The sequence below is a fragment of the Chamaea fasciata genome, unplaced genomic scaffold, assembly GCF_029207755.1.
Source record: "Chamaea fasciata isolate MVZ Bird 193981 ecotype frontalis unplaced genomic scaffold, bChaFas1.0.hap1 SCAF_8, whole genome shotgun sequence".
NCBI classification, from domain to species: domain Eukaryota; kingdom Metazoa; phylum Chordata; class Aves; order Passeriformes; family Sylviidae; genus Chamaea; species Chamaea fasciata.
Window position 1 is genome coordinate 27,487,155 of NW_027094093.1, and position 23,738 is coordinate 27,510,892.

At 44.8% G+C, this 23,738-nt stretch overlaps 1 protein-coding gene across 1 annotated transcript in view; it reads left to right on the top strand.

Moving 5' to 3' along the window:
* Window positions 1–23,738, top strand: part of GLI2 (GLI family zinc finger 2) — a 188,563-nt gene that overhangs the window by 154,688 nt on the left and 10,137 nt on the right. The window contains exons 6-11 of the mRNA XM_066190248.1: window positions 4,364–4,565; window positions 6,650–6,860; window positions 8,396–8,509; window positions 11,926–12,057; window positions 15,662–15,811; window positions 19,463–19,627. Coding sequence (XP_066046345.1) covers window positions 4,364–4,565; window positions 6,650–6,860; window positions 8,396–8,509; window positions 11,926–12,057; window positions 15,662–15,811; window positions 19,463–19,627 — 974 coding nt within the window. The remainder of the gene's footprint in view (window positions 1–4,363; window positions 4,566–6,649; window positions 6,861–8,395; window positions 8,510–11,925; window positions 12,058–15,661; window positions 15,812–19,462; window positions 19,628–23,738) is intronic.

Below are 23,738 nucleotides of genomic sequence, written 5' to 3' on the forward strand. Positions count from 1 at the left end.
AGGAAAGTCCCAGGGATACTCTTTCATTCTAGCAAAGAAATCTGGACTTTCCTCGCAGCCCTGAGCTGTCTGGGGGACTGGGCCGGGATGTTTGGCAGATGTTGCCAATGTCACTTGAAAACTCAGCCTTGAATTCCTGCTACTTTGAAAGATTTCCTAAAGTACGTGAGTTATATTTATTCTCTAGCATGTAGACCTGAGCTTGTGACAATCACTGTATCTGGGTCTGTGTGTGATTGGTAAGGAAAAGCCGGCGCACAACAGTTAAAACACTCAAAAATGTAGGTGGAATTGACTTTTTGTAAGGAGAGGCACCAGGGTCAAAGGCCTTTTGGTAATTTTTTTATTGTTGTTCATGAGCTGCTATCCACAATGCTGCTACCAATGACCCCAGCTTTGGGCTCAATACAGTACTGTATCCTTCCATTCATCAGTTCACTTTTTTCTTGTTTTGCTGCACGGGCTTTGACCCATCACTTCTTTGTGGACCTGGGTGGCAAAAAAGAGGATTTTCCATATCTCAGTACAATTCAGGGGAAAAAAATTTAAGATAAGGAAGATTTCCATCTGAGGTAGATAGGGGAAAAAACTGAAGGTAACAAATATTTCTATCTGAGGAAGAGTGGCACAGAAAAATTGTTTTTAAAAACTGAAATACTGGTAGAGGAGTGGAATGAATTTTGAATTAATTTCCCACATTTATTTCAATATGTAACTGTTTCAAGTTCATGTTAACCTATGATGACTTTAGGTTTCTGAACACAACAACTTTCAGGACAACAGAAAAAATGCCTTTTTTTTTTTTTTCCTTATAAGAGTGTTGAAGGGGGGTACTCTGACAGTTTGGGAACTTCCCCCGACATATTTTCCAAACATCAAAGAATTCTTTAAACTAATCCTGTTCATTTTGAGAAGTCAGCATTTTTGAAAGGGGAGAGGAGAGAAGATTTTTAGTGATAAATATTCCCAAAGCTTTCCATCTGTGTGTCTGAAAAATGGATCCCGCCTTTAGTTACTTCTCCGGGCACAGTCCCTGCTGAACAGTTGTGTGTGTTTTTTCTTTTGGAACAACACTGGACCTCAGGCAGCAGAGGACTTTGCTTATGTGCCCCAGTGGCTGTCAGTCAGCCTGTGCTGAACACCTTGCTGTGTACAGCTACACAAACGCTGACCACTGCTGCTGCCTGGTACCATTTAACATTCGTGCTCCATGTCCTCAGATCAGAAGATTCAGGTCAGGCAAACTTCATTATTTAGAACAATTCCAGTGTTATTAATCTGCCTTTGAATAATAATTTTGAAAATATTCTCTCTTCCTAAATGCACTAGTGAACATTTCTTCGTGTGCCTAAACTCCTTTTCTGTTTCCCAGACCATTCTCTTCCCAGGCACCTTGGGCAGGCTGTTCATTCATAGCACAATTTTAGGTCACAGCTTTTTGTGGAAGCCTGCAAGACCTAAGAGGCTTTTGTGTAAAGCATGAGCCCAGCCTGTTGGATCTGCTATCAAATATTTCAGATAGCCCACAGTACTTGCAGGATCCAAATTAGAGTGGACACTAACACAATGCATATTACTGGTTTTGGGCTGGAGAATTCCCAGGCGAGCTTGGTAATCTGACAGCTTCCTGCAGAGTTTTACGTGGGGAAAAAAACGACATACCTGTGTGCAGCAGGGAGGAGTGTCCACGTCGTCTGCACTGGTAAAACCCAGGTTTCTGTTGGACATCAGGTCTTCTTCCCTCTGCAAATTAATGGGAGCCAATGGCTGATCCAGCATTGTGGGCATAAATCATGTGAAGGAACAGCGAGAAATGAGTACAAGGCTTTTCTTTCTATTTAGTAATTTATCAAGGGAAGTGGCACATTAATAAACAGATCTCCCTTGAGATGTGGGAGTAACAGAGATAAATATGACTGTCAAATCTGGCCTGCTTCCTTCTGTTAAAGAAGGAGGAGACTGTGGGAATGCAAATGCAGGAAACAATATCTATATCTGGAAAGACGCATATTATTTGTAGGACAGAAGCCCTGACAACTCATCTGAGATGGGGCCCCATCGCACTTGGTGCAGTACGTACAGAATAAAATACAAGCCCTGTCTAAAGGAGCTCATCTAAATAGATGACACTGGGAAATAGGGACACAGAAAGAAGCAGCAGCTTGCTCAAGGAGGTGTGGCTGAGGAGGACTGGGAAGAGCATCCAGGTCTTTCCAGGTTGTGGTGCATGTTTTGAATGAATTCCTTACAGCCAGAGGACCATTATGATCCAGGCCCAAACAACCTTCATGTTGTTTGGTCCAGAGCTTCTGGCAGGGCTCAGATTTCAGGAACCAGATGTGAAGTTTGGGAATTCTTCATTTCAGCCTTTTGGGCCAGCCTTTGCTGAGGGGAGTTCACTTGGTTTTGTCCACAGTGCCTCTACAAAGTGGCTGCATCTTTTCTAGCTTCCAGGGAAGTGTCATGCAGGGCTAGAGTCTTTCAGCTGCAAGCGTTTGGAAAGTTTGAGCCTAGTCCCTCCAAATCATGGGACAGCTTTAACACTCACAAGGTGTTTTTTATAGGCTGCTACCTTTTCTCTTTGCAACCTGATCTTTGAGTCATGTTTTCTAGAATCTCTCCGCTCCATGAGGCTGCACAATGTAGTTGTACAAAATACTATAACAGTGTGTTGAACATATATGCACCAATCTGATTTTTAAGAGAAAATCCCAGTATTGTCAGTTTTTCAGTAAAGGCATTGCATCTAGCAACTCTTGAAGCTGCTTAGGTGTAGAACAAAAGTCACAAGAGTGTTTGGTTCAAGTACCAACTTAGCCTTGGATTTCCAGTGGGATGTTGGGCAAGTCATATATCTTGTTCAGTGAGGGTCATTATGGGACTGAGAGGATGGTGATACTAAATCCCATTGATTACACAGCACCCAGGCATGGTAATGGCAGAGCCATTTTGGTGCACAGGAAAGTCATGTGGAGACTGGGACACTGCAACCCAGCCACTGGTCTCAAGGAAATGCTGACACAGACTGCTATGAGCCAACACAAATCAAGAAATTGTTTGATCACACCAGCAGGATACATCTTACCTCATTCTACATCCCATTCACCCTCTCATATACCAGCACTGTCATCAGGATGGAAAGTTCATGCTCTTGCAAAGTGCCAGACTTCTATTTGGTGATATGAAACCAAAATCAATACCTTCAACCAGCTTAGGGGAAAATGGTTCATATTGCCTGTGTGGGTAATTCATTGTTTTATTCACAGTGTTTAATAGGATATACCCATAGGATGCTTTCTGGGGAGACCACCACTGGAAAAGACATTCCTGTGATCATCAAGGGAAGGAGCTGGAGCAGCTGAGCCCTCCCGCAGCCCTGGGTGGATGGCAGGGATTACCAGCCAGGACCCATTGCCAAGTGCTATATTTTACACTCAGATTTTTTTGATTTTTTTTTTTTTTAAATTCACAATCCATACACTGCTTGCTTTGGAGGGATGAGTCGTTTCAGGTTTGGGTCTGATACCGTGGTACTGAGGAAAGCTGTGATATGACCCATCTGCAACTCCCATCCATGCCACCTGAGAGATCTGCAGGTGGGTCAGGCCTGGGCAGAGTTTCCTTTGGGTGAAGTCAGTCGTTCCAGTTAGCAGTGCCAAAACATTGAGGGATGCCAAACTTTTACAGTAGTAACCCGTCATGTATTGCAGATCCATAAATGGGCCTGGCAGGGTTGGAAATTACTTCATGCCTGAATGATTGACAATTGCTAATAGGGTCCAGGCACTGGCAGATCCCCTTGGAGGGGGAGAGCTTGAACTTTGTGCCTGAGCTGCCAAATTGGTTTTCTTAAAACTCTTAATTTACTTTCAGGGTTTCTGAAGCCTCGCCTCCTTCATTAATTGGATGGTCAGCATTGTGCTCGTGCTTGTTTGGTTTCCATTCCCCCCGCACTCAGGCACACACTCACCATTTGCAATGGTCGTCCCAGCTTGGATGTGCAGCTCCCCTGGCCTGCTGCTCCTCACACGGAGTCAACGGGCATGGCTGTGCCCATGGAAACCTTGCAGGGCCTTTTTCCTTTTAAGTTAATTTAGTGCCTGTGAAAGGGAGTGATGGACAGGATTCTGTATCCCCTGAGGACAGCAAAGCAAGTGGGCGCTCATGGTGCTGCCTGACCCCTGTCATTCAGCGCCCAGAAGAGAGGAAACCTCCCATCAAAGGGCAGTTGGTCCCTGCGCTGCTCCTGGGTCCTGAACGTCCCGCAGCAGTCATGAGTGCAGCAGTTCTCAGCACTTCCAGCCTGCCTTCAGGAAGGGAGCAGCCCACTGGTCTTGTCTGACAAAGTCTCTCTTTCCTGCAGTGTCCCGGTTTTCAAGCCCGCGGGTGACTCCAAGATTAAGCCGGAAACGAGCCCTGTCTATCTCTCCGCTCTCTGATGCCAGCATTGATCTTCAGACAATGATCAGGACCTCCCCAAACTCTCTTGTGGCATATATCAACAACTCCAGAAGCAGTTCAGCAGCAAGTGGCTCCTACGGCCATTTATCTGCCGGGACGATCAGGTAAAGCTCTGGGATCAGCTCCATTCAGCTGAGGAACAAAAGAAGGGATGAACCTCCAGCAAGGGAGTGCTTCCCTTCCTCACAGCCTCTGCTTTTGTGCATCAGGGCTGTGTAGCGTAGTAAATCAAAGCCCCCATCTGGTTTTGCATGTGGAAGGGTATTTTGTGATATTTGGGGTGGGGTTTTTTTGGCTGGATTGGGGTTATTGGCTACCACGTTTCCAGTAATTGCAGTATGATCATGCCTCCCTGCAAGCAGAAGCAGATAATAAATTCATCTTAAAAAATGCTCATTGTGAGCAGTTTGACTGGTTAAGAAACACTCTGATTTAAGAGATTGCCCCAAAGTACTCTCCAAATTATTGGCCCACATTCTTAGAAAAAAATGTTGCCTGGGTGGATAGAAGAGCCTAATTCTAAAAGTGTACTTAAACCAAATCTAAACCCTTGAGTAAAGTTTTGTTCAAACCTTAATTAAAAAGCACTTACATTAGGCAGCTGACTGTTGTCAGTCCCTACTGTGATGACTTCACCCAAGTTTCACAATGTTATTATTCTTTTTATTACTTAACTGTTAAAAATGTTTGAGCTAATTAACACTGATGTTGCAAAGGGTTACAAAGATTATGCATGCTTAAAATTTGTGGGGGCAGAGATGTTATTAGTAAGTGTAGCATTAATTAGGTAATTTACTTTATCCAGCAGCATAATTTAGAAATTGACTGTAAAATCAAACATAAGGCTGACATAAACAAATTGCAAATTCTTATCTGGTAGTCTTATTTTTTCTAGTCTTTTTACCTGCTGTCATTAGCTGCGCAATGCCTGTAGCATCTCAACTTATACTCAGATATTAGAGTAATATCTGGTATTTTTAACGAATCAGTAGAGTCCAGGGACTGACCTAATGGTCAACTTTCAGCCTCCAAGGGAATAATCAACTAATAATAAAAAACTTGAAACCCTTCTTGGTGTTCTAAAAATATATCCTAAATGTCAGGATTTGTAAAATGAGTAACATATATAGCAGCATAACTGCCAGAAATTTGGCATGAAAAGACTTTTTTATTATTATTTTAACAGCATCTTAGAGGCAGGAATGAAATACTCTCTCCAAAAGCAAAATTGGTCATTAGGCATGTTTTTAATTATGGCCCTATTCTCTGAGCACTCACACCTTGGGCAGTTTTAGGGGTGAGAGAAAATATCATGAGGGTAAATGTTTGGGGCAGCCACTTCTTGAAGGTGGCAAATAATCAGTTTTTGGGCTGAGTATCTATGGTTTGTGCATCACACATCTAGAGTTACCACAGAGCATCTCCTGTGCTTCTCTCTTCTGCCCTGCAGACTTGCCCCTGGGAGTGAACCCCTTTTTTCCAAAAGCAGAGCTTTGTTTTTACTGCTCTCCACTGCTGCATCTTGTCTTGGACCTGTTGCCCCAGTAATTGCCCAAGCAGCCAGGGGCGAGTGGTGTTCCTGGTCACTGCTGACCTAGATTGGAGATGAACCAGTGACCTACATAGGAAGGGTGACACACTGCAGCAGTCCCCTGAGCCAGCACTCCCCTCACCTGAGTGCAGAGTAAATTGCATGGTTTTGGACTATGTTAAGTGGATACTTTTTCATCCCTGCTGTAATCTGTGCCAGGTGATCCAGGTGATGCTTATTTTTCATATCCAGGTTAGCATAACCTCAAAGCTGCAAGTTTGCAAAAGAGGTCTGCTTGGGAAAACCTGGGAGCCCTAGGGGCTGCAAAGCCAGATGTGCCCAAGTCCCATCCTCTTCTGCACTCCCAAGGGCTTTTGTTGAGTTGTTTTTTTTTACATAAGAAGCAAAGAAATCACAATCAGTCTAATGCTTGGGTCAGTCAAAATGATTCACAAGTTTGCTAAAGCACGTGCAATTCAAATCGTGACTTTGCGGTAAAGCAGGCAGTCAGGCTTATCCTGTCATTAAAGGCATTTATCTGGGCATTGCAGCCTGGCTCCTGTAGTCTCCAAGATGCCAAACTTGAATCACCGACTGGTTAATGTGATAAATATTGTTTAAAATAACTCATCGTTTCTCCTTCTGCTGTTGCTGCAGTCCGGCATTCAGCTTCCCCCACCCGCTTAACCCCGTGACATACCAGCAGATCCTGACCCAGCAAAGAGGCCTGAGCTCAGCCTTTGGACACACTCCTCCCCTGATCCAGCCATCCCCAACCTTCCCCCCACGGCAGCACATGGCAGTCATCTCTGTCAACCCATCACCAGCACAGAGCGGCAACAGCAACTGCATCTCCGACTCCAGCCAGGTAGGGACAGCCATCCTGGATGGCACATGTGGAAATGGAGGCACATTTTCTGTGGGATGCAGGCTTCCCTTCATCGTGGCTGTGGGAGTTTTAACAATTCTCTTTTTCACTCACACTATCCCTTCATGTTGCTTTTTTGTTTTCCTGGCGTTTCTGAATTAGTCACAGACCAATTTTGCGCCCATCTCCCTTCCTTGCACCTACCCATGCAGAAACCAAACCAGTATTGAACACAATATGCAAGGTCATCCCAGGCAGGAAATCTCCTTGAACGTGCTATGTCCTGTGAAATAGAGGGAAATCAGTTGCTGTAGTATTTTGTAAAATAAGCACCTGTGAACCAAGCTTCTTGTTGGGACCTTCACCAATCCCTCCTTCCTTTTTTGTACTCATGTGAACTATGATGATGGTCTTAATCTTTAACATGTAAGTGCATCCTGTGTAGGACCTCTTCACATTTTACTTGCTGTTCCTTCTTTGTCACTAGGTTTTCTCTCAATGTGCCCCTGCTGTTGATTTTTACTGCTAAATTTTGCAAAACCAGGGGCCAGGTTTTGAAAACTAGGAATGAGATCCCACACCTTAAATACATCTTTACAAATACCTGTGAGCACACAAGCACATATATGTGCATAAGCCTTCCACATGCACTGGGTTAGTGAATATGCCTGGGACATTGTTAATCATTTTTCTTTTCCACTTACATTCCTTGCATGTCTAAATTTCAGTTGCTTTTCTCCCAAAAGACTTGCTTCACCATATGTCACACCCATTTCAAAGAGTTGTTGTATCATACTGAACTTCTAAGACTGGTTTATTGTTTTAGGGTTTCTCATGGCTGCTGCACAGCAAACTCTGTTTGTTATTGCAGGTTATTTGATTGATTGGTTTTGTTTTCTCCTTGCAAACTGGCTACCAAAATAATGTGGCTAGAAGGAGTTCTGCCTTTTTAATTTGATAATTTGTGAGACCAATCTTGAGCCATGAGCAAGGGTATTTAAAATGCTAATGTTCCAATTTTATGCACATACAATGGGATGTTTTTTCTCCTGAAGTTGTTCTTTCTTTTTAAGAGTTTAGCAAATTACACACACAGTCTTTCATGGACACAGCATGCCAGAGCCCTCACATGTAACCAGAGCCCCGTTTGCCCCAAGAATTTGTTTTCTCAACAAATCATTTTTGTCAGATTGAGAAATAAAACTGTGACTTGGATGGGGATTGCATAAGACTTTGATGGCTATGCCATGGACTGGATTGCTCTGAAATAGAGCAGCAGTGGCAAGGCCGAGCTCACCAGTGAGCCTGCAGAAGCTGGGGCTGCCCTTGATTCTCCTTCCCTCTCTCCCATCCCTCTGCCTTTCACAAACCCACATGGGCTGGTTTTCATATGAACCCCAGGCCAACCCCGCTGCCCCCTGCCACTCCTGAAGCTCAACCTTGACTGATTTTAAAGTTAATTTTTAATGAGGAAATGGACCACTGTCTGTCATCCCAAACCTCAGTGCCATTTCTTGCCTGGTTTTCTTTCCTAGAGCAAGCAGAGCAGTGAGTCAGCCGTGAGCAGCACCGTCAATCCAGTAAATAACAAACGCAGCAAAGTCAAGACTGAAGTTGAGGGCTTGCCCCCAGTGTCCCCAAACACACAGGTAACCTCTCTGCTGCGAGCCGTGTTGTGGGGTTGAGGCAGCAAGGTGCTGGGTCTCATCTTTGGGAATGATCTTAGCATCTTTTGTTGCAGCTGGGAGCAAGGCAGTAAAATCTGCCAGGCAGACAGGTGTCTCTTGGACCACAAAGCCCAGGAAGGGATGGGGCAGAAAAGCAGTGACTGAGTGAAGCATTCCATGCGTACTTGGAATTCAGCATGCTGTTGCTGTGCTTGGAGAGGAAAAAAAGGAGAGAGCAAATATATCAAGTGTACTAATGTAAAAATGATGTCTTAGTTTTCTGTGCTGCAAAGCAAGCAGCATCAGTGTCTCAGAGCAAACATAGATTATGAGGGTAGCTTGCATGTAGGTAGAAAGCTTGCAAAAAAGGACAACTTCTTGATTCAACAAGGAATTGCTCCTAGAAACATCCTTTACACTGGTGACACAACATTTGACACCAAGAAGGGCCCAGAGGCCTTTGCTTTCTTTCTGGAGCTCTGTGATTGCAAACTGTTTAATGGCTGACAGTATCCATCTGACCGTCCTTTATCACAACTGTAAACTATCAGGAGTGCTCAGGGCACTTCATTTTCATGAAATATTAGGCCGTGTTATTGTCAAGCGAATGGAAGAGTTGATGACAAATTTCTCCTTCTGCCCTGGTTCAGGAGCAGGTCTCAGCATGATGCATGGGGACGGCAACGTGTGCAGTCATCAGGGGGCTGGTAAAATTGATGAAGATAGCATATCAGGAAAAGATAAACATGCTGTAGTCAGCACGATTAGGGCAAAGAGGCACCTCTCTGGAGCTTTGAGTTTAGGAGTGCATCTACACACTGCTGCAAAATCATATGCCCTGAAAAACCAATCTGTCCACCGCCTGGGCTAATAGGGCAATGTGTTTATTTCACGCAGCAAATGAAAAAATATTTGAAAGCCATCAGTTGCTTTCTCAAAGCATGTGTTACTGGAAGAGCTGTGGGACAGACAGCTGCTTGCTCAATGGCTGCCATCCTCCGTGCACTGCTCCATCCGAAGCCGTGTGCACCCAGCTCGGGAGTGCTTGGATAGCACCAGCCTGGCCCAGGGCTCCAGGGGTTTCATCCACTGGGTGTTAAAAACACTGAAATCACAACTGAATGGAACGGAGGAGTAGTTTGAAGTGGTGCAATGAGATTTGATTAGAATAGCAAGGTGAAATTAGGAGTAGGAAAGTGCATGCTGATCGTCTAATAGTTCCTAATGAGGCAGTATGTGAAGTAATTCCCCAAGGCAAATGTAGGTTCCACATCAGTATTGACTGGCAAATTACTAGAAGGTACCATGTAAAAGACAGCCCATTCTTGACAAGGAGAACAGATTAAAAAACTGAATGTAGCAGACGTCTCCTTTGGTCTAAGCAAGAAGAATTAATTAAATTTAGAAATTCTTTTTCTGCAGGAGATTGTGCTGAAAAGTTATGTTACAGTCAGTTAGTAATTGTCTGATCCATTTTTTTGCTGACTATGAAGTTCATCTATCCTCAAAAATGTTTATGTTTTGTTTTGGAAATGCTGCATTTGAAACACCTCATGCGAGTTGTGGTTTGGGTGTTCACAATCCTTGGCCAGATAGTATCTCCCATGATGGTTTGTGCTGTAAAAAATGCAATCAGACTAGATTTGTGGGACACAGCGAAGTACCAGGCATGGGGGACCTGAGTTACTGAACTTCTGCTGTGCCACAAGAGAGCTCCAGTACAGATTCAGACTAGTATTGAACTAGCTAGAAATGAAACAAGTCAGTCCTTTTCAACAAATTAAATTGTTACAATTCCATTTTTCCAACAGAATGTATAAAAATTCTGGCAAAATAAGATTTTTAGTATAAAATTACAGTTGTCCCGGGACCATACTTTGCACGGAGACAAACATTCCAGGAGAAAAAAAGATGTTTACAACTCAACCATGTAAGAATTGCAGGAAAAAGAAGCTGCAAAAAAAGTTTGAACTTTCTCAGACTATTGCTCTGGGCTCTGGTATAGTTTGAATCTCCAGAAGTCTTTCTATAAATTACTACAGTTTCCTGTCCCAAGAGCCACCTTGTAATATCTTTCTTTCTTTTTTTTTTTTTTTTTTTAATAAGAACTAATTAAAACAAATCTCTTCCTCTCCATATCTAAACTTTTGAATAGAAAAGTCACTGCTGGCATGTATGTCATGAGCTAGTTAATGAAAATTGTTGAACTTTGGTACAGCACATCTTGCTTTCCAAGCCACATAATGCCATTAAGTTGTTAATCATTGCAGCTCCCCTGTAGGCGTTGGGAAGGTGTTGGAGGAGAAGGAGATGGCAGCCAGATAGGTCTGTTTGGGCAGGCCAGAGACAGTCTGAGGTTGTCCCCCACACACATATGGGTCCAGCTGGAGCATCAGATAGTGAGGAACAGCGTCTGCTGTGGTCAGTCACCCCAGATGCTCCTGTGTGAAGGTGTCCTGGAAGCAGAATGCATTGTGATAGGCAACAGTAGTATCTGGGAGGAAAGGGAATGAAGGGGGTCAAAACCTGCAGGGTTTTGTCTTGCTAAATTCCCAGGCCAATACTGGGTGTTGATGGCCTTGTCTGTAGTGCAGGTGTCTGATGCATGCAGAGCTGACAGTCCTCCTTACTTGGATTTGTACTAATTATGTTGTATGTTACACTGTTGTGTGGTTGCCCATGCTTTAATTCTAGCAGCCATAACAAAAATCTTCTGAGCTTCATTTAGCACTGAGGAGCTGGCTAGACAGAGGAGTTAAGGAGAGAGCTCACAGTGTACCCAGCATTAAAGTAGCTCATTTGTTAGTCCAGAGTCCCAGGAGCTCTGTTCTGCAGCCTATTCTTACTGAGTCTTGTTCAGGCTTTCCAAATTCCCCTCTCAGAGAAGTGCTTTGAGAGTTCACCACTTTGTCTCTGTGAAGCATCCTACAGGCATGAATCTTTGAGTAAGGTATCATTTTCTCATCTACTAAGAGATGCAGAAAACAGGAACTCCCTGCCCAGCCCACGTCAGGTGAGTGTGGGCTCTGACTGCTCTGTGATTTCTTTATGCACGTTTCTCCACTCTGTCCAGATCAGTTGTTTTGCTCCAGCAAAGAACACAACCAAAGGTCAGAAACCAGTTCTTTCCTTTCTTCAGTTTTTCGTGGGACTGCCCACAACCTGGCTGAATCCAAGCACTGCTTCAACAGTGGCTTTGGGATGTTAAATGTCTTGTTGTCAGCTCTGATCCCCCTCTGCCAAAACCCTGTGGCTCTTTATTTCACGGTAGTTGTGGATGTTAAGTAGCCACAACGAGCATGGTTTTGTGATCAGTTGATACTTGCCCTGTAATCTATGAGTGATGGAAGAATTCAGATGAAAGTTCACCTTATACAATGCACCGTTATGTGTTGCAGGAGCATCTGACAGACCTGAAAGAAGATCTTGATAAGGATGAATGTAAACAGGAGCCTGAGGTTATTTATGAGACTAACTGTCACTGGGAAGGGTGCACAAAGGAATATGACACTCAGGAGCAGCTCGTCCATGTGAGTAATGGTTGGGAGGAAACCCCAGTGATAAATTTGGGTTTCTGTGCACTTGTCCTCATTTTTTATCACTAGCTGCTGTACAGCCAGAGTTCACCCTGGGAGCCACTAAAGGTGCAAATCAGAGATATGGTGTGTAAACACTGCCAAAGCAGGTCGCTGCTCCCTGAGGAGTTCAGCTGAAAGAAGCCTCTCATAGATTATGTGATACTGCTCCCTTCTCAGCTGCTGAGGCTGCACTTTAAGTCTCCCTTGTGCATGGCCCAATGACAGAAGGCTCAGTGCAGAAGACTGGATCAGAAAATGGGGAAGGGGGCTCAGCCCTTCTCTCTTCCCTGGCCATATTCACAGAGCCTTTCCACAGAGCTGCACCAGTGATGGGTCAGAGATCATCCATGCTGTCCTCAGTCCTAGTCCAGGCTGGGAAAGCCCTTTATGCTGCTGTTAATGAGCTGTGGAACCATATCACTTAGAGGCTGTTGACCTGCTCAGCTCATCCCTCCCACAGAAACAGAGCATTTTCCGAGTTTGGAGGTATATGCTCCAGTGTCTGAAATACATTAAAGTGGGTTGATTTTCTAAAACTTGGGAAACGGGGCTTCCATAATCACAGTGATATTCCCAAAGCAGTGTCAAAACTGCTCTCTGAAGGATCCCCAAACCAAGTCATTAATCAGATTTTCAGTTCTAATTAATTCCAAGAACCTTTTGTATTATTTGCTTCATCTGGGTATCCGCCGTTTGGTTTCTTTTGGCTTCTGGGGTCAACAAATCCCTTATACCCAGGGAAGTAGCTGTGAAGTCAGACATGATCTCTGCCCCATCTTGCTCTCAGCCCAACACCCTCTCAGTCCTTATTTTGGATCTGTGGTGCGAGTCCCATTTCTTTGAAGCCGGCCCATATCTGCTGGGAATTCAGCAGCCCAGCAACCCTGATGCTTGCAGCAGAGTTTTGGATTAAACACATTTTGCAACAGGAGCTGCTACCTTCTCCTTTTCCTTCAGCCTTTTGCTGCTTGTCTCAACTGGGCTCCCGGCTTGCCAGGGGCCACCCATGTGCCACTTGCACGTAGCCCCCGTCCTGAGGGCTTGTGTCTGCTTTCACCATTTTTTATATATCTTCATTTTAGATATGCCCCCAAATAGGCATCAGTCACCATTTGCCCATGTTCTGCATACAAACATTGCCCAGAGGGACTGCACTCTAAATTATAATTTTGGGCACATGCTCTTCTTCCATCTAAGGCTAGTGCCTGCCCGCCTCTGCCAGAAGCCACTGCGTCAGAGCATCAAGTCCTTGAGTACAGACAGATTTGGAAATGGTTTTCAAGGCCAGTTGCGTGATAAGGTGCTTAATGGGTTGCACATTGCATGGGACGTTCCTTTTTTGGGGTTAAACCACAGCATGCCTGTCAGATGGGCTGGGCTCACATTTGTCCAGCAGTTTTTGTGTGTTTCCCTCTCAGATGTAAGAAAAACTAACTCTGCCCAGAACAAAGTGCAGAGCACCAGGCAGCTCAGTGCAATTTATTTCCAGGAAAAAAAAAAAACCAAAAAACCAAAAAAACCCAAAAAACAAACCGAAGTAAAACATTTGATGAAATATCCCAAGATTTTCCTAAATTTAGAAGGTTACAAAAACTGAGTCTTCTGTACTGTGATTACTAGCAACATGGGGTTGTGGATTTGGGATGCCCAAAATACACATGCAAATGAAATACAGATGTCATGGGCCAGCTTCTGAGAAGGTGCCATCTCACCATGTATGGAAAAACTCTAGTTTGTGTGCAGAGCAAAGTACCTGGGTGAGCAAGGTCCATTCCCCATACAGTGTGCTTGTGGGAGAAGTCCATGTCAACAGGGAGCAGCAAGAGTGATGACATGTTTTTGCAAGCACCGCTGCTGCTCCCAACCTCAAAGGTCACACTCAATTTGAGAGAAGCCCAAGCAAAGCCTTCAGCCAGGTAGGGGCTAAGGAGCTGTACCTGAAATGGGGTGAGCTGTGCAACTCCTCCTACACCATGTGGTGGGAAGCAGATGCTGCCCAGACAGGGAGTGAATAGTCCTGAATAGGGGCTACAGTTCCCCTTCCATAAATGTTCTTCCTCTGGCTCAAACAAAACCAAAACAGTAAGCCTGTGCTCTCCCACACCCCCAGCATTGCTGTGTGTAGTCTTGGTTGCAAGTTAGACTCCCACACAAACAGAGCCTGGAGACATATTTCCCCAGTCTGGTCTGGACATGGTTTAGCATGTCCATGGGTCTCTGGGGAGGTTCTTCAGATTTACACCATCTGAGGCTAAAATCTCACAATGATGCCACACTGTAAAACCAGAACTGTAGACAGCAGAACTCTGTACCCATACAAAACCTCTCCCAAACCCAGGCTCCCCCAACTCTCCCAGCACACAACTTTTACGTGTGTTTACATGTGGTGCCCAGGAGACCATCTGAGCCCCACACACCTCCTCTTGTCCCTGGGTAGGACCCTGACCCCGGGACTGGACTGCAGCACATAGAACTCTGAGACTGGATTCAAATGGGACTGTGAAGGCTGATGAATCTGTTTTAATGTACTTCTGTGTCCTCGTGCTGCCTCGCTGCCCCAAGAGAGTCTCATCCCTAGCTGCAACATGTGTGCCTGGCCTTGGCCAGGGTCGAAGGCGGGGGCTGGAAAAAATCTCAGCACAAAAAAAGCCAAAACACAAAACCAAAGTGGTTTATTTTAGGATTTCCTGTCAGTGAATGTCTTCTGAAAACACAGGAACGAGGACAGGCATTATTTTTGGCCATGAGACCCCATTCAGAGAGACAAGGCCGCCACGGGAATGGCGCTGCCGACGGGCTGGCCTCTGGTTCTGTTTATTTTTGGCAGGGCTTCATCTGCCCTGCACTGGGAAAAAAACGACCCACTTCTCCCTACCAGGGTGGATGAAGGCACCATTCTAGGTCTGGCTTTTCAACACTCTAGCACAGAATTTCATGGGCCAGAGTAATTAGCAGTAATTGAGCTCTCCCTGCTGCATAGCTCTTAGATGCTGTCATTTCCTGCCAGCTACCAGCTCTGGATGGCAGGTGGATGTCATGGAGTCAGCATATGGACTTAGAAGCATAGGATCATTTAGGGTGGAAAAGACCTTTAAGATTTTTGAATCCAACCAGGGCTTGTCTCCTCCTGTTCACCATCCTCCAGCAGGACCCCAGGAAAAGGTCACAGGTGTGTAAATACAGCACAGGAGGGTTCAGCAGAAACAAAAATTACTCTGTCATCCCCCTCAGGAGTGGCATCAAACAGCTGGGGGGCACAATGAGAGGGCTCCCTTCTCCCTGGCACCATGGGTCCACCAGGTTTGCTTTTGCAAACCTCCCATTTTTAGCCTGCTTTGTACCCAGTGTGCTGGGTGCTGCCGACCTTTCTCTGCAGGACACACCAGGGCACAGTGCTGGGTCCCGTGTCCCTGGTGTTACCTGTGCACCTGGCACACAGGTGCTGCAGTGCCTGACAAGCATTCAGGAGGGAACATCTGGCTTTCAGAGCACTGTGCATGATTCACTGGCATCAGCTCTTCCAGGAGTGACCTGGTTTTCCTTTCTCTCCTACCAGCACATTAACAACGATCACATCCACGGGGAGAAGAAGGAGTTTGTCTGCCGCTGGCAGGACTGCACACGAGAGCAGAAGCCCTTCAAGGCTCAGTACATGTTGGTGGTGCACATGCGAAGGCACACGGGAGAGAAGCCACACAAGTGCACGGTGAGCTGGCAGGGACACATGGTGCATCTCACGTGGCAAGTGGGACACGGGGCTGGGGTGGTCACAGAAATGTGTTTGCAGAAATGGGCATGGCTTCAGGTAGGGCTCTACCAAGCCAGCCACTGGCAGCAGCTCAGAGCCAGTCCAGCCCTCTGTGTCTGGGTTACAGCGACTTGCAGGTTAGACCCTGGGGACAGGACAAGAGATCAAGGAGTGTGGTTGAGGTGTTAGTGGGCAAAACTGCATTTCCTTGCGAAGAATTACTTCAGATCTACCACAGAAATCCAAAGCAACTCAGGACAAGTCACTTAAGGTGAAAATCCAGGCAATTTAGTTGTCTACATCCAAGAAAAAAATCCATAATGCCACACTGTGGGGAGCCGTCTAACTCTAGTTGTGTCTAACCCGGCATCACCCACTGCAGCGGCTGGGACTGCAAGATTCCCTCAGCCACGAACCCAAGCATGCACACATGCCTCTTTCTAGCCTGGAAATCCAGGCCAACACCTCCTGCCTCTGCTCTATTAATCCAGAGGTGTGGTTAAGCCATAGGTGCTTAAACCCCAAGAAGGGCTCAGTCCCCAGACCTTTTGCGTACCAGCAGCACTGTGTCTAGTGTTAAACACTGCCTGAGGAGGAGTATGGCATACTGTTTTCTATATCAGCCCTGTGGGTGCAGGCTCACTGACCACATGGGAGAGCTGGGCTCTTCTTCTTAGCTTCAAGATCTGAAATCCCATATGTGCCTTCACACTTGGAGACTCCCACCACAGTGCTTGCTGATGCAGGGCAGACAAGGATGTCTGATGCAGGGCACAAGAGAGAAGCAAGGTTATGAAGTTCAGTGACTGTGGTCAACTGACGGGAGAGCTGTTCACAATCTCCCTCCTCAGCTCCTCCAGCCCTTATTCCTTCCAAAGGTCCATCCCTGTCTTTTTATATCCTCTGCTCTCTGCCTTCTCCTCCTGATGGCATTTCATACCTCTTCTGCTGTCAGCATTACACTGTTCCTCTCCCCAGAGTCTTGGGGATGGGTCTCTTCCTGCTCAGCAAATGTCTGAGCCCTCCTCCCATATCTTCCTCCTCTTCTGCTCCATTAGCCAATTCCAGCCCTGCTCGCTTCCTGGCTCTGCCCCAGCTCCTGCTTACAAATATTAGGATATGTATGATTTGCTTGCTGCATGACTCCTTTATCAATCTTCCAGCCCTGTGTTCATTTAATTTAGAGCATAAGCTCCCCTGGGGCACAGGGCCATGTCCTTTGTTTTAATCTTCTAAAGCACTTTGCCCAGTCTAATGCTTTACCAATCTTCCTTAAAAGTATCAAGAAATATTGATTGTTGGTGCATACAAAGTGAGCACTGAGGGCAAGTCGAGCCTGCCCTTACAGGCAGAGGGACTCAGGAGACAAAAACAGCAGTGGCTGCATCTTCTTTAGTGCTATGGTGGAGCAGGAAGAAACACTGCTGCACAATCCTGCCCTTTTCAAGCCTCAGTTTTGTCACACTGGAGCAATGGCAAGGCTGTGTTTGCATCTCAAGTCATCCTCTACCTCCTGGAGAACTGCAGGCCCTCCATGTGCTATATGTTGCAGCAACTCTTCCCAAAGTGGAGAACCATCATTTTCCAGTTGTCTAGGATAATGGCAGCTCGGCAGACAGTGCCCTTCTGTGGCAGAGCATTCCTTGTCAAAGTCTGGCAGTGATTTTTCAAAGCAACATTTGTTTCAGACGAGGTTTGTGGTCTACATAAAGCTACAGATGAGCCCAATTGCAGCCTGGTATTCGGTCAAGGATTATTTCAACAGATGATAGCCAGAACTCCCACTGGCATAATCAAATCCACACATAAGGGTGGGAACAACTGCTTTGAACGTGCACAGGCTGCTTTGTTGAGAAGCTCTTATTTGAAAATGTGGCCTTAGAACTTTTGCTCTTAATAAGTGCATTTTTGTGTCAGTATGCAGCAAAACTAGAATGGACACAAGAGCTGTCTCATGCTGAGTTCCCTTTGTTTTCCAGCAAGAGGAATTATGTATTTCAATAACTGTAAGTGACTTGAGTTGTAAAGGATTGTTTGTACAGGGCAACAAAAGAAAGAGATATACTGTGCTACCTCAGAGCTGTGGCATGTTCTGTGGGACAAATGAGCTATTGAAAGTTGTCTGAGGTAGGAAAACTGGATCCATCCCACCCTGACAAAGCTGTGGAAGGAATCTGCTCTTGCAGGATATTCCTGCTGGTCCTTGAAGAGACATGGATATCTCAAGAGCTGAGCAAATCTGCCTTATGTCCACCATTCCCCATGCTGGACCTTAAACGGGATCTTAAATAAGACTTCTTTTCTGACACAACAAAGTTGCATGGGATCAGGCTGTGCCTACATGCTTCATGGGTTTTGTGGGCTGCATGTTTGCCTCCCTCCCTAGCAGTCAGGCAGATCCTGTGCATGTGGAGCACAAGGCAACAGGTGCTGTTGCTATTGAATGCAGGTGCCTTTGACCAGACCTTTGGATGTGCACCACTCAGCTGCCCGTGGGAAAATCAGACATGGAGCATGACCTGTCCTGCTGTGGCTCCGGTTTCTTCACTGGCCAAGACTCAAGCAGAGCAATGTGAAGTCTTGTCACAACTGGACTGAACTTGTAGACATATTTAAGTGATGTGACTAAAATACAGCCCATACATTACAGCAGGAGAGGCTGCTTGTTGAAATTTCAAGGGTGTTTTTTGTATAGGAAATACAGCCTAGGCTTTTCAATGATCCCAGCTGAACCCACAGTGCGACATTTAGCTAGAATTTGCAAGAGAGCCTTGCATTTCATAAAACCTCCCACTTGTTTTGTCAAAGAGCACTTAAGTGCTTCCTTGGTTTGAGGTGAAATCCTTCCATGCTGAGACAGGGCAGGTGCAGGGAGAAGCCTCCAGCCCAGCCAGAATGGAGGGTGGCAGGACTTACATCACCCGAAGCCTCACCACATCTCTCAAGCTGCTCCTTCTCATTGTGTGGGCAGCTGGTTTCCTTCCAGGAGGAAGGTTTCTGGTCTGTTTTGTCATCCAAAAATCCATCTGTCGTCAAGACTGACAGTCTTGTTTTTTAAACTGGTAATGTCAGACAGCCTGACCACAGCATCCTCCAAGCGTAGACCCAAGCTGTAATTTGGGAAACTTTAAAGCTTGCTAGATTTCTCCTTGTGAGTTAGGGAAGCATCTGCCCTTTCCAGTGCTGTTGCTAGTGAAGTTGGGAGGCTGGTCTGACTGTGGAGAAGCTGTCAGTTCCCTAGGTGGGAAGGAGGGGGCCCCTGTTTCTGAGTGTTTTAGATGCAGAGGGGTGGCAGGAGGGGCTAAGAGAGTTCTGGGAGGAGTGAAAGGGTGTTTAGCCTTGCTGGAAAAAAAGAGTCACTTGTTGAAATGTCAGGTGGGTACCCAACAAAGAGTAGCACCTCAAATATGACTCACTGCTGAAACTCTCAGCCTGCCTAGGGAAGCAAATTCTCCCAACAAAGTGAATGTTGTTCCCTAAAACACAAGCCCTTTAAAAAGAAGAAAAAAAGTGAAAGAATGAGAAACAGATGAGAAGGGTTTAGGCAGGGGGGAAAATCAAATTTTTCTGGTTAATTAATCACTTCTCGTGTGTTTTTTTTTATTTTAGTTTGAGGGTTGTTCCAAAGCCTATTCTCGCCTGGAGAACTTAAAGACACACCTGAGGTCCCACACTGGAGAAAAACCTTATGTCTGTGAACACGAAGGCTGCAATAAAGCCTTTTCCAATGCCTCGGACAGAGCCAAGCACCAGAACAGGACACATTCCAATGAGGTAAGCCTGGGCTCACCAAAGCTCAACGGAGGGCTTTTTTTTTAAACTTTGCTGACAATAAACATACACTTTACACACTGGACACATGTAAAAAGAAACTTACTGTAATGAGAGGTTTATCTTATTTTTTAATGGGATTTATTTTGCTGGGGAGCCAGACCACATTAGCTTTATATTTATGAAAGCTGTGTTTGAAATCATAAACAGATGTTAAAGTATGCAAACTTTTTAATCGACTTTGGAAATGAAAACAAGCATTTTCCAAATTTATAATTTTTAATAGCACAGATAGTATAGTACAGCTGTGCAAGTGGTATTTAATATTACTGTGGAGCAGATTTGCAGTAATATAACAGCTACCCTGGATCCTGATGCTCTGGAAATAATACTCCCTCCATCATTTGATGTACAATGATAGAGCACAATGCAATGCTTTGTTAACCTTGGATAATTAAGACCCACTATTAGTAGTTGGGGAGCAGAGGAAATTGCCTTTATTGTAACGCATGTGATGGTCTGTTGCAATCAACCACGGATGACGATTGAAATTTATATTACCACTAATTAGCTGACAGGGGAAGAAAAAACAACACTCTAAAGTTCTAACAGTGTTTTCAGCCATGAAGAATTCAGTCTGTAGCCTAATTTGCTACAGTTAAATATAGACTATTGGAGAATGGAATGCAGTTGCCACGGTTGACAGCCTTTTGAAGCGATGCTGTGTCTACAAAGGGCTTGTTGGGAGTATTTTTATCTCTGGCATAGTATCAGTCAGTGATAACCAAAGCTCTGAAGGTTTCAGAGATTCTGTTTGAGTCAGAATAAGGACTCAGCATCATCTCAGCATGGAAGAGGATTCTAGATTTTGAGATGGACTGATGAATGACCGGGATCCCAGTGTTGTTTGAATTGGTTTGGGTATGAGCTCAAATGTCAGGATTGTTGTCTACCAGCAAGACACAGATTAAAATTAACCCATATCCACACTTAAACTGGATAGTTTGGAGTTGTTTTAAGGCTACTCTAACCTTTGGCCAGGACCAAAAAGATTGGTTGCAACCTCTCATCTGTTCAGCATCCTGAATTCCCAGTAAGTGGTGTTTGACTACAGCATTTTTCTATGTTAAAGCTTCTTCTCCTGAAAGGTAGGCAGCTGTGGTTTAATCTCACATTTTAGATGTTGGAAATTGCTTGTTCTCCAGCCCTGGATGTCCTTTCTTCCTTCCTCCAGTGCTGGATCCAGTGTCCCTTTCATTGTTGTTATTTCCACCTCTTAATTTTGCAGTGTTAAGCCACTCTCCATATTCTCACTCAAAAGCTGAATAAATCAATCAAGCCACTGAAGATTTACATTTTTGCAACATTTTTTCCTGTCTTAAAGGAAATTTGCATCTGTCTTCAATTCCTAAGGATTCTCATGTGAATGGATCAAGACTGCCAGCACAGCTTTTAGTGCTGGATACACACTCACTCAGCCCAGTCTGTGCACACTGACAGTATGTGAGCGATGTTTTTGCCCGTAGATCACTTGAGCTCAGATTCCTGGAGCTTTCCCAGGAGCTTTGCTAGGCAGGGAAGTTTCCCATCTGAGCCAGCTAATGTCCCTTGTGGAATTTTCATTCTGAATGTGTTAGTAAATGTAATTTCTCCAATGGGTTCAGATTTCCAAGTGATCCAGATCAGGAGCTGCATTGGATCTGGAATGACTCCTCACTTCATCTGAGCAGAGCTTTAACACACTTGAAAGTCAGATCATTTGGTCTTCCCTTGTGCAAGAAGGTGAGGCTTTAGGGCAGGAGCATCCAGGTCCATGTCTCTTGTGGACCCTGATCTAAATATGCTGACACTTGGCACAAGCTGCTTTCAAACAACCCATATTAAAGACTCAGATAACAGAATGGGATTTTATCCTCTTCAGTTGCTTCCCATAAAGGACACCAAGCCCATCTCTGGTGTAGGAACAGCACAGTCACTAGTGGAGGATCTGTACCAAACCAGCTGGCCTTGCCACGGGAACTACAAGGAACTGCCATTATCCAAACAATCTTAGGTTTTGCAGTCACGCTCACCCCTGAACTGCTGTTCAACCCTCCTTGATGCAGTACAGACACACCCCAAGACTTACGGGAGATCTGTAGGCTGCATACAGTGGCTCTCTGGGCCATATTTTTGACACCCACTTTTTGAGGATCATATAACACGGTCCTTTACAACAGATGCCATCCCTCACAGCAAAGCTCATCAACTGGGCAGCAGGCCCAGGCGAGGGTCCTGCATCCAGCTGTGGCCATGACCACTGGCTTAGCAAACTGTACTGAGACCTTGGCTCATAAAACCACACAAATGCAAAGCAGAAGTTCGTGGCTGTGAATATTTCCCATTACCCACTGGTAACTCTATTGTGGTTCCTAGCTACCTTCTAAATATTTTCCTCTGCTTGCAGTATTTACTTGGAATACACCAGTTTCAGAGTTAGTCATCCAGGTCTCCTCTAAGGGGGAAGCTCCAAGTTTCCTGTGTTTGTCACTATCATTGTGTGACAGGACGTAGGTGTGTGATCCAAACATGCTGAAGTTCAAGGCTGGGGATATGTTACCACACTGACTTTGGCTTGATTGTTGAAATGTCATATGCACTATTTCATCTTAAACTTTCAGTGACTGTTTGAATCCCTTTGATACCTTCAAAGTTACACCTGGAAAAAGGGCTTTCATCCTGTGACCACTCTCCAGCACATATACAGAGTGGCATGAGTTCATGGCCAGCCAAAGACTCTGAGTGACATTTTCAGCAACTCAAGCTGAACAAGGGTAAAACACATAAATCCAGTTCTGCTTAGTGCATGGGGAATTCTCCAGTTCTCCCACCCTAAGGAATGTTACCCTGTATGTGCAAGAGAGTAGGAGGGAGGCATCTGAGATATCTAAAACTCTTGACTTTACTAGGGTGAAGATGTCACTAGATGTCAGAATCTGGAGGGGTAGGGCCTGGTGAAGATGATGATTGAATCCCCTTAGGTGGAGTGTCTACTGTCCAAACAACAGTGATCATGTTACCCTAATTGCTGGGGTCTGAAAAATCAGAACTGTTGGGCCTAAGGAATATTTATAAAAAATCTTCAAGCTGTTAATATATAGGATTTTTTCAGCACATGTGAAAAAATGGGGGCTCTGTTCATTGTAATAAGGCTTAATAAGGCTTAATAGCAGTAATAGTATTTTTATAATGCTTGTGCAAAAGGTTGCATGATGTTTTTAAACAAACTATTTTAATTTTTGTGCTTTGGTTTACCCAGCTTTAAAATGTATTAAATATTTGCCTCAGTGGGGAGTTACATGGATTTAGATGGTTTGAGTGATATGCCAAGATCAGTCAGGAAGTGTGCTTTCGAATACAAAACAGACTTTCATTGTTTTTTATGTGAGGATGCTGGCTTTCTGCAAAGAATATAGACTCCGTTGTATTTTTTCACTTAAGTTCCTGGACAAAATTACAAAACAGATTTTTTTAAAAAAAGTAGGAATGGTCATTTTGGATAGCCTTCAAATAACATCTGGATGGTTTTTCTCATGGATTTATCCTAGTGCATTGGCAGAAAAATACATAGAGTAGTTGTGAGGCCAAAAGTGGAACTTGTGATGAATTCAGAGCTTCCAGCACAGCAGCACCAGCTCAAACAACTGCAGTGCTAATACACTTTGGAATTGGAGACTCAGTAAAATAAAGTTAAAAGAATAAAAATATCTGTTCGCTGACTTCTGTTTTCAGAAGCATGGCTTCAGCCTTGTTTTCCTATGGCAATCAATGATTCATGAATTTGGGATAGAGTGCTGTCATCTGAAAAAAAACATTGCATGCCTGTGGTTTGTTTTGCACAATAGCAGATTTCAAGGTGACAGGTGCTGGAGTGGTATGATAGATTGAGTAGGGTGAATCCAGTCTGGCTTGAATTCACTGGACCTCCATCAACCCAAAGGTTTCAGACATTTTCTTAGTGTAGACCCCACCTTAGCAGAGCGAATATGTTATGCCCAGTCCGCTACATCACCTCCCTCCAATCCTTAATCAGGAAACATTCCTGTGGCCACCCGAGCAAATACATACATGGGAA